The sequence below is a fragment of the Fusarium phalaenopsidis genome (assembly GCF_050370095.1).
Source record: "Fusarium phalaenopsidis strain FUZ10S chromosome Unknown contig_32288, whole genome shotgun sequence".
Lineage (NCBI taxonomy): Eukaryota > Fungi > Ascomycota > Sordariomycetes > Hypocreales > Nectriaceae > Fusarium > Fusarium phalaenopsidis.
The window spans coordinates 1,060,053-1,071,678 of record NW_028145412.1 but is presented as its reverse complement, the minus strand read 5'-3'; the positions used below and the strand labels follow the sequence as shown (position 1 = coordinate 1,071,678).

Below are 11,626 nucleotides of genomic sequence, written 5' to 3'. Positions count from 1 at the left end.
AGTTCCTGATTATCTTGGACAGGCCGAGTAAAATCGATGACTCTGATGCATTCTCCTGCGAATCAAGGGCCATGTCAAGTGCGTCTCTCCTTGCAATTGCATGCTCGCAGCCCTACAAACGTCTGGAGAAACGGACCGGATACGAGGTTTAGCCTTTATATAAGCATTAATAAAGTTAATTGCATCTCAGGGCAGGTTTTTGCACATGTTTGTTGTTTCTCTGCGGCTGAGCTTGCTACCCCTCCTGTGGTGAAGTCATTGTGATGATTCCTGACTCTGCTGTGAAACCACTCAAACGCTCGGGTTTCACGGCATCCCCTATCGTATTTTCCATCATCTGTGCTTCGATGGACAGTCTCTTGATACACACGACGTCAATTGGGCCCAGAAACCGTCTCAAGCTGCCTCTTCTGATCCTCTCAAAGCGTCACGACGGCAGCACCGACGGCCCGGATCACAGCTCATAGGGCTGGCCATGGTCTGACGAGCACATGTTGGAATACGAGCTGGGCCTGAAACGCCTTGGCGTTAAACTTCAAGCCGACTTGTTCGGGTCCCGAAGGCTTATTGTGAGGCACCATACGTAAGCACGTAGGACCAAGTTCATACTTAAGGTCAGTTCGGTTCAGATCCCAGAGTAGTATCTATATCCACGATTAAACAACCTCTGTCGATCGTTATTTTACTCTGAATTAAAGCATTCACTCGAAATGAAGTCCGTCCTCATCACCGCCGTCCTCGCTTCGGCTGGTGCCCTTGCGCAGAGTCCTCTGCCCGCGTGCGCTGTAACTTTGACCCTGCCCTCGAATACGAAGATGTACTTACCACTTGCAGCAAACTTGCGCCTTGAACATTCTCGCCTCCAGCGGCTGTGCTTCCACTGACGTTGCCTGCGTCTGCAAGTCCAATGTCTTTGTCGAAGGCTACACTTCCTGTGTGACCAAGGCTTGCAGCCCTGAAGATGCCGCCAGTATGATTCTCTTTTGTACTAATGTGGGCTCTCTGACTTTGAACTTCCCTAGAGGCTGAGCAATACGGCGTTCAATTGTGCGGCTCTGCTGGCGTGAGCGTTAGCGGCGAGGCCCCAGCCACTGAAGCTCCTGCAGTTTCGAGTGAAGCACCTGAGGCGCCCTCGGCTCCTTCTGCCCCGGCTGCCCCGTCTGCTCCTGAAGCGCCGACTACACCATCCGCTCCCGCTCCGCCTTATCCCCCGAAGCCCTCTAAGGAGGTCCCACCTATTGTATGTCGACCATCCTCTCAACTGAAACCAACCGCTGATGTGAATGTCTATAGGTTCCTTCCGAATCCAAGGCCGCCGAAGTGCCTGCCACTCCTGCCACGCCCACGCCCGTCGTTCCAACTGCTGGTGCCGGAATTGTCCAGGTCTCGAATACCTTTATCCTCTCGGTCGGACTTTCGATGATACTGGTTCTGTTGAACTAATAATGATTAAAACGGTCGGGGGGACGGAACGCTTAATCTACTGGTTGGGTCATAATGCAAGTCTCCTTTTCATGTACGGTAATAATCCAGATGTCTTGTTGTTCAACAGCTAGTAGGAAGCCCGCAGGTTTTGAATCCAGTATGTCCAAGGCCAAGAACACGAATTCGGGATAGTGGAAAAGTGATTATAATTCTAACAGTGTTTTTGAACAAGTTTCAGACAGATCAAATCGTAATTGTATGTATCCTTGGATTATCTGACTCCGTGGGCGTTGACACTGCCTTGTGTGCTTGACAGGAGATATCAAGCGAGAAGTCAGTGATGGTCTGTGGGGGAAATAGCCGATGACCCTTGACACTTGTTATCGTAAGTATAATTATTCAAAAGCTGGGGCAGAGATAATTATGCTCTCTTCTCTTAATCATGGATGCTCGTTGGATCGCGAAGCTATCCGAGCTTCAAACAGCTCCGAAGTAATCCCTCAGCATGTTTACACATGGGAACATGTAGGAGAGCATCGGTTCTCATGTGTGAGTCACGGACCAGCCGACGGGTTGCCACGCTTTTCTCAGCTGGGGCGTTCGGTACTTTTCCATGTGGCAGCCCCTGGCCCCTGGTTGCCGAACGTACATGCGCGTGAACCTTAATTATCGAAAGATCGTTACTATCGATGTTACTATTGGACAGCAGGCACTTGGCTTTGTTACAGCCTCATGTGAACATGGCCCTCAGTTGATTATGCTGCGACATGGTTGCCCCCCATGGATGATGAGAACTGAAGTTTACATACAGGTTTTTGGGCTCGACTTCAATCATAGTACATACTACATTGTTTCTTTCACCGGATATATTAATTGAGGGATAGTTCAAGCTCTTCTTGACTCAAAACCTTTTTCCTCGAGACCAGAATTCTCTCCTGAATCAACCCATGATTTAGGGGGTAAAACCTTTTACTGAAAAGATAAATTATATTCAGTGAGTTTCTTGGAGGTTCTTTGATCCAACCTCTAGGACATCAGACTTCACCAAGCTGGTTTCCGGGTTCACCAAGCGAGACCATTCGCCAACGAAATACGGCGAAGTTGGACTATTCCAGTTCGGGACACCAGTTGGAATAATTCTTTTCATACAGCAATTGTTACATGATTCCATAGTAATTGTGACCAGAGACGCTTATTGACTTGCACATGAGAGAGCCCATGGATAGTGTTAGGATCGTCCTTGACGATGCCTGAATTCTCGACCATCAAGGTGCCCTGGTATTCTTTAGCAATTTTAAACTAATGCCAGTACTCATGAGTCACTGTCAGGCGTCTCCACGATATACGAAAGCCATGCCTCGGCACCAACCGATAGTTGTAACAACCTTGGTGTAATTCGGTGGAGCACCAAGGCTTCGGTCAAGGCAGAAACACTGCCAACCACGGAGCTGGTGATCTCTCCCTGTATTTTACTGCCTGAACTTGTACTATTTCAAGAACAGCTTTGGGGATGGTGACATTTATAGGCCACCTAGCAAGAAAATTGATGTTTAAAAAGGGGTTGGCTTTGGGTGGATGATGGGCCATGGATGGCCCGGCGGCAACGACAGAGGCAGCCAGAATTCAAGCCAACTCAAAATGTAAATAGATGTAACCTAAAGCCTCAAGTTACAGTGGATATGATTTACTTATGAAAAGATAATCGTGAGAAATGCGTACTATTTGTTATTTCACTGCCTAATGAGACGCGAGGATGGTCTAGGGTGAGCCCACACAGGTGAACCCACATAACCTCAAGTGAATGATTCAAGACTTGGAACTACACTACAAACTCGTCTCACTCTTACAAAGAACATTTCCAATACAAATATCAAGTTCTCACGTTCAAGCTCTCGACCAAGCTCCTGGACTCTCTCCAGGTTTAAGCTTTTAATTAAGTGCTTCCCCATGGGGCTAGAAAACTTCCTGAAACAGCCTAGCCTCACTGTGGGCCGGCTATTCGTCTTAAAACGGAGCCGCTAGTGCAGACGTTGCACAAGGTGGGGCCGTGTGTGCCTCAGGCCACAATGTCTCGCCCATATGTGCCCGGTTGTGGCCTACAAAAGAAGAAGAATCCCGCGAGATTCTCGCAATCGTTTCTTCTGATAAACAAACATTTACTTCTTCTTCATCCTCCTGTCAGGGTCATCATTCATCGACTTGTCCAGCCCGTCATGTCTGAGCAGGGGGTTGTCTATTTGGACGGCTTCAAGCTGTCGCTTCAAGAGCTCGGCCTGACCCGTGAAACCCTGAACCATCACGTCAATGGTCGTATCATTCCCTTCATGCTTGATGATGAGATGAGAGATCTCTATCGACGGGCCAAAGATGACCCCGAGTCTCTCTCGCCGGCCGAGAAAAACCGCGTCTTTGGCAGAATTCCACCCGAAGACGAGGAACGACTTTGCCAGGAACGCCTTGGTTGTACAAAGGAGCAACTCTACGAAAAGGCTCTGACCCAAGTCGAGGACTTGAGCATGCTGGAGTGCGATATGATCATCCGTGGCTGCGACTATGACTGGAAAAATATCTCAAACAAAGCAACCGACCTCGAGAGGATCATGAAACTGTCGGGAGAGGACCGTGATCTTGTTCTCAAGGGCCGTGAGGCAATCAAAGGACCAGCAATCTTACGAGCCGCCCAAAAGCGAAAGCAGTACACTAAAGTAAGGGCCGCAGAGGCACGTCGAAAGAGTGAGCAACTCAAGATTGCCAGGCAAGGTCATCGTGCTGCGTGGGTGCAAGCCATGGTGGACAGGGATCTGCCGCGATGGGGCTTTGTTGTGATGCGTACTGAATACAGTGATCCCCGCAGCGATGAGGCCTGGAAAAGGTTCCAGGAGCGCTATGACACTGTGGGCAAACTGATCATGCAGAGCTGGAGTGGTCGCCCGCCAAAGGCCGAACTTTGGTTGACACTTGAGACTGTCTTTGTATCTGACGCTGCCTTGGACGGGGCATCGGCAGATGCGCTCAGGGAAAGATTCAAGAGCATGCGAGAGGATCTTCCAGAGGGGATACGACGGGACTGTTTTCTGGTTCAGGACAAGCTCCTGGCCGAGACGGAGTGGCTGACGGTTCGCGCGGTGAACCCCAACTTCGACCCAGAGGCGCCCCTTGGCACTCTGGAGGCCAGCTACGACTCTCAAGAGACCTCAATCACGGTGCAGGATCTGGAGGGGTTTTCCGGGGAGATTCAGCTGCCGCTTTCCAAGGTTTTTGACTGGCTTCACTATTCTCTGCTGACGGACTCCGAGACGTGGGAGAGGCGGTACAAGCAGACGATGCAGAAGCAGCCCAGGACTCTCGTGTCGTATTGGCCGTACCCGGAGTATTGAGGCCCGAGAGTTGGTTGACGAGGGGGATGATGCAGATTGTTTCTTTGTGGTGGTCACTGACTGTTGACTTTTGGACAAATGGATGTTGCAGGCGCTGCGTTTGAGCGTGCATAGACGCCCCAGATAACAATTCCAGCATAAGCTGGCCGTGTTTCTCGTCTTTCTGGAGCCTGATTACTCTTGAGATTGCAAAAAAACCGGGAATCGCGGGGAGTCAGGGTGAGTGGGTAGGTTGGCATCCTACCACACAGTGCCTCAGAGGATCAGATGCTTCCGGCTTGGAGCAGATAAGCTTGACCATGCAAGATGGCTTTGAGTTAGATACCATTGGGTAAGTATGGGGATTAACCGATCAAGGGAAATGTTTCAAAGGACTAGGCCTCAGTGATGCATCGCAAGTTCAGTAGGTACCTGGGTAGGTAAGCCTGGCATTCAGGCCCTTGTTCCAGTGTTAACCACCTGGAACTTCAGTGTGTAACTACTGATGCCGAGAAGCAAATTACACAGGATCCCTGTACAACAATGTCGCTTGAAGACCTGGGCTGCTTACGCTGCATTTGACCTGTGTGCCATCCCATCTCCATCCCCCTCACGGCTCTGCCCCGGTCTCCGAGGCGGTCTCTACCCCGACCTAGCGGAGTACGAGCCTGAAGCCACTGTTGTGATGTGATGTGACCCGGCTGCATGTGCACATCCCGCGCCCGCCTTCGGTGAGACAAATGTCGGCTTGCCCAGCTGCGCTTCAACACGCTGAAAGGACTCGTCACTTTGACCGGTGACCACGAGTGGCTTCCGGCATGCTTTTCAGCTGGCAAGACCAGGCATTGCCGATGTACAGAGAGGCAGGCTCCAGCATGACGAATTGCAAACTCGCGCTGTGGTAGGCAGAGTGTTGCAGGCGAGGTTACACAAAGGCCCCACACCGGGTGAAACATCCCCAAGGGCTGGGTGGGTGAAGATACCCGGGGATGAATGCCCCCTTCTCGCGTTTGCCGCGTTTCTTTTACAGGGGTCAATCTTGTTCAGTCTGGTACACAGTCTGACAACCAAGACTCGGAGATGGTGCAAGTCTGTATCTCTTGACTTCCTTGGAAAGCTGGCTCTCTGATGGACCGAGTCGTGATCAGGGGTCAGCGCTTTCGGGAACGGCCCGAGAACACCCATGCCCTACCTACTCATACAAGTCTCATAGCGATTCATAATTGGCGCATCAACACAAGCCGGGAAGGGATTGTCGCTGCTGTCAATAGTAGCCCAAGAGTCGAGACAAGCGCTTACAGTATGGGCCGTATGGTAGACTCCCATTCCTCCAACGCGGTAACTAGAGCCACTAGTGAAGGCCAATAGTAAGCGCGAACAGCGAGGGAGACTATAACAAACTCTAGTAGCATACATTACTAGTTTCATCGTCAAGGCCAGGGGCAAGGCCCACGGCAGCGGCTTTTCAACCCCCGACGTAGTGTCACCCATCCCGGCTTCGACTAGGAGATCAACTCGCCAGCCGTGAACTCGTCTATAATGCACTCACGCTAGATTTCCTGTTGTGGGGCAAACCCGAAGTGGTTTATGGGTTGTGTATGTACAGCGACCTTCAAAGATGGCTGGATGCTGTCAGTCAACTGGTGAACAGCAGCACTATCGGTCTCGAATCACGGCCTCATACCTTTGAGCCTTGCTCTAGCATAACAAAGAGCTAAGTTAGTGTGTTGAATATTTACACTGGTTGTTCGATGCTTTGGCCTTACTCTTCTTCTCCTGTTGAGGTCATAACAATGACGTTTCTAATCTGTTAATGTGCCTTTCCGCTGAAGCTATGACGATGAAACCCATTTAGTGAGATGAAAGATTGATTCAAGTCCCTCTGGTGATAGGCCAGGGCGTGTATTTTATTAAATATTTACTCTTTTTTGTCTATAATCATCTACCTGTCCCGTCCGTAGGTAAAGGGCTTGGTAGGCGCGTTGTCGAGAATCTCCTCAATCTCCTTGTAAATCTCATCCGTGATCTTCTCGGAAAGCTTCACAGACTTGACATTGTCCTCAATCTGCTCAACCTTGGTGGCTCCCAGGATCACAGTGCTGACGTTGGGGTTCTTGAGGCACCAGGCCAGGGCGAGCTGAGATGTGTTTCCACCCAGGCGCTCAGCAATGGCAGTGAGCTTCTTGACCTTTTCGATCTTGGCCTTTCCTTCCTCGGTCTGCAGGGCCTCGATGGTCTTGCTGAAGAACTCCTTGTTGGTGGCGAAGCGGGAGCCCTCGGGGATGCCGTCGTTGTACTTGCCGGTCAGGAGACCAGAGGCCAGGGGAGACCAGATGGTGGTGCCGTAGTTGAACTGCTTGAAGAGGGGTTCATACTCGACCTCGAAGCGCTCACGGTGGAAGGCGTTGTACTGGGGCTGCTCGACAACGGGAGCGATGAGGTTGTATCGCTCGGCGATCTGAGTGGCCTCAGCGATTTGTTGGGCGCTCCACTCAGAAGTTCCCCAGTAGTAGGCAAGGTTGAGGTTTCGGATGACCTGAGTGAAACCCTCAACAATCTCCTTGAGAGGGGTGGCGTAGTCGGGTCGGTGGGCGAAGACGATATCGACATAAGGCTGCTGGAGACGCTCCAGAGAGCTCTTGAGACCCTCGACGATGTGCTTGCGGCTCAGACCTCGGGTGTTGGGCTCCTTGCGCCCAGTGCCAAAGAAGACCTTTGTGGTGAGGACATACTCGTCTCTGGGCCAGTCGAGCTCCTTCAGGGCCTGTCCCATCTCGACCTCGCAAGCTCCGTTGGAGTAGACCTCAGCAGTGTCAAAGGTGTTGATGCCGTGGTCCCAGGCGGTTTGCAGGCATTCCTTGACGATATTGCCCTTCTGGGTACCTCCGTAGGTCAACCATCCTCCCAAGGAGAGCACGCTCACCTTAAGGCCAGTGGGGCCCAGGTGGCGGAACTGCATGTCCTTGGGGTCGTACGAGGACTTGACAACCGACATTTTGAAGGATAATGGAGATTTCCGTTTATTTGCTAAACGAGAAACAAACAGAGGTACCGGGTTGAGCTGTTTATATACAACTCCAGTAGACCGCCTTGATCCGAGGTGGAGATCCTTCAAGTGAGGGGTATGGCGACAGCTGGTTTCAACACGACGTGATGCCTCGACTGACCGTGATAGCCTTTCCGAACCTGTCCAATCGGCTCTAAGAAGCGGTGTTAAGTCCGGGCTGGACGAGGTCATTATTGGAGGCTTTTGCATTATTAATGTAGTTTGTGGGTCGATGTGGATAAACGACTCCGGCAACACCAAGGTGGAATAGTCTAGAAAACTGACCTTGACCGTATTCGGATCCTTGCTCCGGCAAATATCTGGGTTTATGACGGCAAAAGGAGGAGTAGGCGTCGATGAGGCATATGTGGCAGTCGTAAAACTAGTCATGATAACCTCGGCGTAAGAGTCATAGAGTCTTGGAGGTTGACGTGAGTTGGGTGTTTTGCTGATCCATCCCATGTTAAATCCGATACCTCCTGTTGAAGACGTCATTGATACCAACAATACACGCATGTACACGGAACAAAGTAAAGCAACTGATTAATGCGTCTCGGCCAAGCTCACTTGTGCTTATAATCACGCAGATTTATAATCAACAAAATACTCAGCAATACTACTATTAGGTTGATGTATTACCTCGTGTCGAGTGTCTAAACTACCAAATGCAACCTGCTCTACCACTTGATGAAAATGCCTCTAGTCTATGCGTCAAGTCTAATATTACTATAAGGATATCATTTAAATCCGTACAATGGAACAGAATGACGCAACAACAAAAGAAAAGTCAAGGAATGCTCCGTTCTCCTCCAGGGCCTCATCGACCCCATTGCCTATTATTGTATCGACTTTCTTCAGGAGACTGAGAGGGAGATTGCGATGAGAAACATCCCAAGGTGGCGCAACTCGAGTCACTTGTCTCCCTCTTACCCATCCACATGGCTCTTCTCTTGTCCTTCTTCTCCTTCTTCACTCTCGTCCCTTGCTCTGATTGCCCTGAGCCAAAGCCACTACTGCCACTCTGGGCAACAGACGTAATATCGCCCCCAGTGACCCCCAGGTAACTATTAATGCTGTTTGTGTCGATCCCTCTCTGGCTGGCAGTTTTCGATACTGGTCGATATCGACTAGGGAGACCGACGGTACTTCGTTCTGAGGGAGCTATCGAGGGAGTGTACACAGTGCCAGGTCGATACCGACTTGGGAGTCCAACGTTGCTTCGTTCTGATGGCGCGATCGAAGGCGTGTACATGGTTCCGGGTCGATGGGTGGACATGTTGACCCTGAACTGCTGCGCTGCTTGAAACGCAGCATAATCCATTCCCGCAGGACCCATGCCAGCGTTTGCGTAACCCGGTAAGGTCGAAAAGGACTCGACTGGAGCTGGCGGATGCACAGGGAAGCCATTGACTTGCGGCATCGGATTGTAGCCTTGCCAGGGCTGTTGAGGCATCGGGGCAAAGTTGGGGTTTCCCTGCTGATTCATACAGTTCATCATCTGCATGAGCCACAACTGCGAGTTCAAGTTTTGCGCCGTCTGTTGCATAATCTGAGATTGTACGTCGGATCGTAGACTCGAAGTTGGTTGAGCGTGAGACATCCTCATTTGGGGCTGTTGCATACCAGGCGCCCCGTACATGGAGGATGCCTGACCGTATGGATAAGCTGGACCTCCTCCCCATGGCATATGATTCTGCTGTGGGTTCATCTTTGGAGCACGAGATTGAGCTCGCCGGCGCATGGCTCGATCACGTTGTTCGATGGCAATGACACTGACCAAGCCACCGGGGTAGAGAGACTGCTGGGCTTGCGGAGGATACACGGCTCCAGAAGGGACGTTTCTGTTGTTGGCGCCAAAGGGATCGTGAGGGAGTCCACGTGCAAAGACTGGTAATGGAGAGTTCGGATTCTGAGATGCCTTGCTCTGTCCTGCATTCGGCCTTCTTGATGGCCCATGCTGGGATGCAACACTCCACGCCGTACTGGGTCGTCTGGTAGGTTGCTGAGACGCAATACTTCGCGCTGTGCTTGGTCTCCTCACGGGCTGTTGAATGGTACTTCGCAAGCTGGGGTTGGACTTGGGGTTTCCCAGATGAGCCGGAGGACGGCTACTCTCACTTGGGCGTCTGCGGACCTGAAGCAAGGCAAGAGGAACGTCGTCGTCTTGAGACGGTGATGGTGGCGCTGACAACGCTGACCTGGTTGGAAGCAAATTCGGGTCGCCGGTGATCTTGACCATGTTCTTTCGGTAGTTGATGATGTGAGCTTCCTGCTTCCTCCTCTCATTCCGGTGTCGCTTTGAGATCGCAACTTCATCCTCGTTGTCGCTGTCATCATCACGACCATCACCATGAGATTCCTCATCAGCCTCACTCGAGTCTTGGCGCCCTTTCACCTCTCGGTAACTTTCAAATTGAGCTGCCGTCATGATCTTGCCGCGATCCGGGAGAGAAGAGTGAAAGAGGTCATTGTTGACAGTCGGTTCCAGTCGTGGGGGCTTGGTGTTTTCTTCAATGCGACCAAGTGAACGCTGTGAGATGGACCGATTGGGGTCCAAGAAAAGGCGACATTTACTGATCGAGTCTCGGAATAAATTCCCATCATCCTTGTCGGCAATGATCTCATGGTCTTCATCGCCTGTCGCAACAAAAGGCCTCTCAAATGGCACCTTGTTACCATGGCCGAACCTGATGTTGAGATCCTGGCCATTCCACGTTTCTGCAGATCAATCTTAGCGTCGCGATTAGCGTTGAAAGAGGGTCATTCACCCGTCCAGGGATGAGACGTCGTCACAAATGAATCGTCGTCAGTCTCGGTAGAGTCGGATTCCACCCTCAGCTCTGGCGTCTTTGGAGGCTCCCCCTCCAGCCTGGATAGAGTGGCCGAGTCGACAATCAGGGCGCTGATGCCTCGCTCCATGTAGCCACCTTGTCTTTTTGAACGGGCTTGGCGCATGGTGGTGTTGCGACCGATTGAGGCGGCTGCTCTGCCTCTAGCTCTGTCGTCATCAGAAGCGAGTATCGTGCGTGTCCAGCCGGGCAATTGAAAGGAAGAGCAGTTTTCGTGACAAGGTGCAATTCTTGATGATCAGAGATTTGATTCACCAGAGGTTCAAGTTTGCCATGTTCGCCCTTGTTGCTCCTAAAAGGGGCCCCTTCTTTTTTGCCCCATGATCCATCTCAGTCATCTGGAATGCTCGGATCCGTCCATGGCATGGTCTGGTTTCTTTGTCTCAGCCTGTATTGAAGCCACACATCGATAGATGCTAATTTTTTTGTTTTTTCCTGCGGTCTAGCCTCTCGATATCCCCATCCTTGATCGATCTGCACTGATCAATAGTTCGCCCTACATGAGGAGCTGAGCATAAGCACTAGGTATATGAGACTTGAAGCCATTGTTGGTTGTCCACAAGCCACAGCAAGAGGCCATAACAAGGTAATTTTTCTGCTCAATTACATTGCATTAACTGTCTCTCGCTTACTGTCTCCCAATCGTGACGTCAATCAAAGGCCATTCCACCGTTTGCATATCCGAGACTTCTGCAACCGGACTTCTCCACTCGTTGAATGTGGCTCACGACTCAAATGTCCTTTTTTTGGAGCATTCGCATACCCGAGACCCATTATCGCCCTTGTCATCTTCACCGCCTGCCAAAAAGAACGAGTTATCGAGTCTTGGATCAGATTGCCTAACCAAACATTCCTTTCGAATGCGGCCATCGCGGCAAATCCGACCCAGCTGAATGTCTTATCAACCCGACCCTTCGACCCCCTTTGACGCGCCCTTGGCCAATGGATAA

General features: G+C 51.1%; 4 protein-coding genes across 4 annotated transcripts; 2 read left to right on the top strand and 2 right to left on the bottom strand.

Moving 5' to 3' along the window:
• Nucleotides 1-710: 710 nt before the first annotated feature.
• LRP88_03921 (CFEM domain-containing protein) lies at nt 711-1,443 on the top strand (the record flags this gene model as incomplete). Its single annotated transcript, XM_083240520.1, has 4 exons — nt 711-785; nt 835-970; nt 1,023-1,240; nt 1,294-1,443. The coding sequence occupies 4 exons, from the start codon at nt 711-713 to the stop codon at nt 1,441-1,443; spliced, it is 579 nt and encodes a 192-aa protein (XP_083103810.1).
• A 2,195-nt stretch (nt 1,444-3,638) lies between these two features.
• LRP88_03920 (uncharacterized protein) lies at nt 3,639-4,802 on the top strand (the record flags this gene model as incomplete). The annotated part of the gene is made up of 1 exon (XM_083240519.1): nt 3,639-4,802. The coding sequence occupies one exon, from the start codon at nt 3,639-3,641 to the stop codon at nt 4,800-4,802; it is 1,164 nt and encodes a 387-aa protein (XP_083103809.1).
• Nucleotides 4,803-6,723: 1,921 nt separating this feature from the next.
• On the bottom strand, nt 6,724-7,776 carry LRP88_03919 (NADP-dependent oxidoreductase domain-containing protein; the record flags this gene model as incomplete). The annotated part of the gene is made up of 1 exon (XM_083240518.1): nt 6,724-7,776. One exon carries the CDS (start codon nt 7,774-7,776, stop codon nt 6,724-6,726), a length of 1,053 nt encoding a protein of 350 aa, XP_083103808.1.
• A 905-nt stretch (nt 7,777-8,681) lies between these two features.
• On the bottom strand, nt 8,682-10,782 carry LRP88_03918 (uncharacterized protein; the record flags this gene model as incomplete). Its single annotated transcript, XM_083240517.1, has 3 exons — nt 8,682-8,689; nt 8,758-10,545; nt 10,596-10,782. 3 exons carry the CDS (start codon nt 10,780-10,782, stop codon nt 8,682-8,684), a joined length of 1,983 nt encoding a protein of 660 aa, XP_083103807.1.
• Nucleotides 10,783-11,626: the final 844 nt, after the last annotated feature.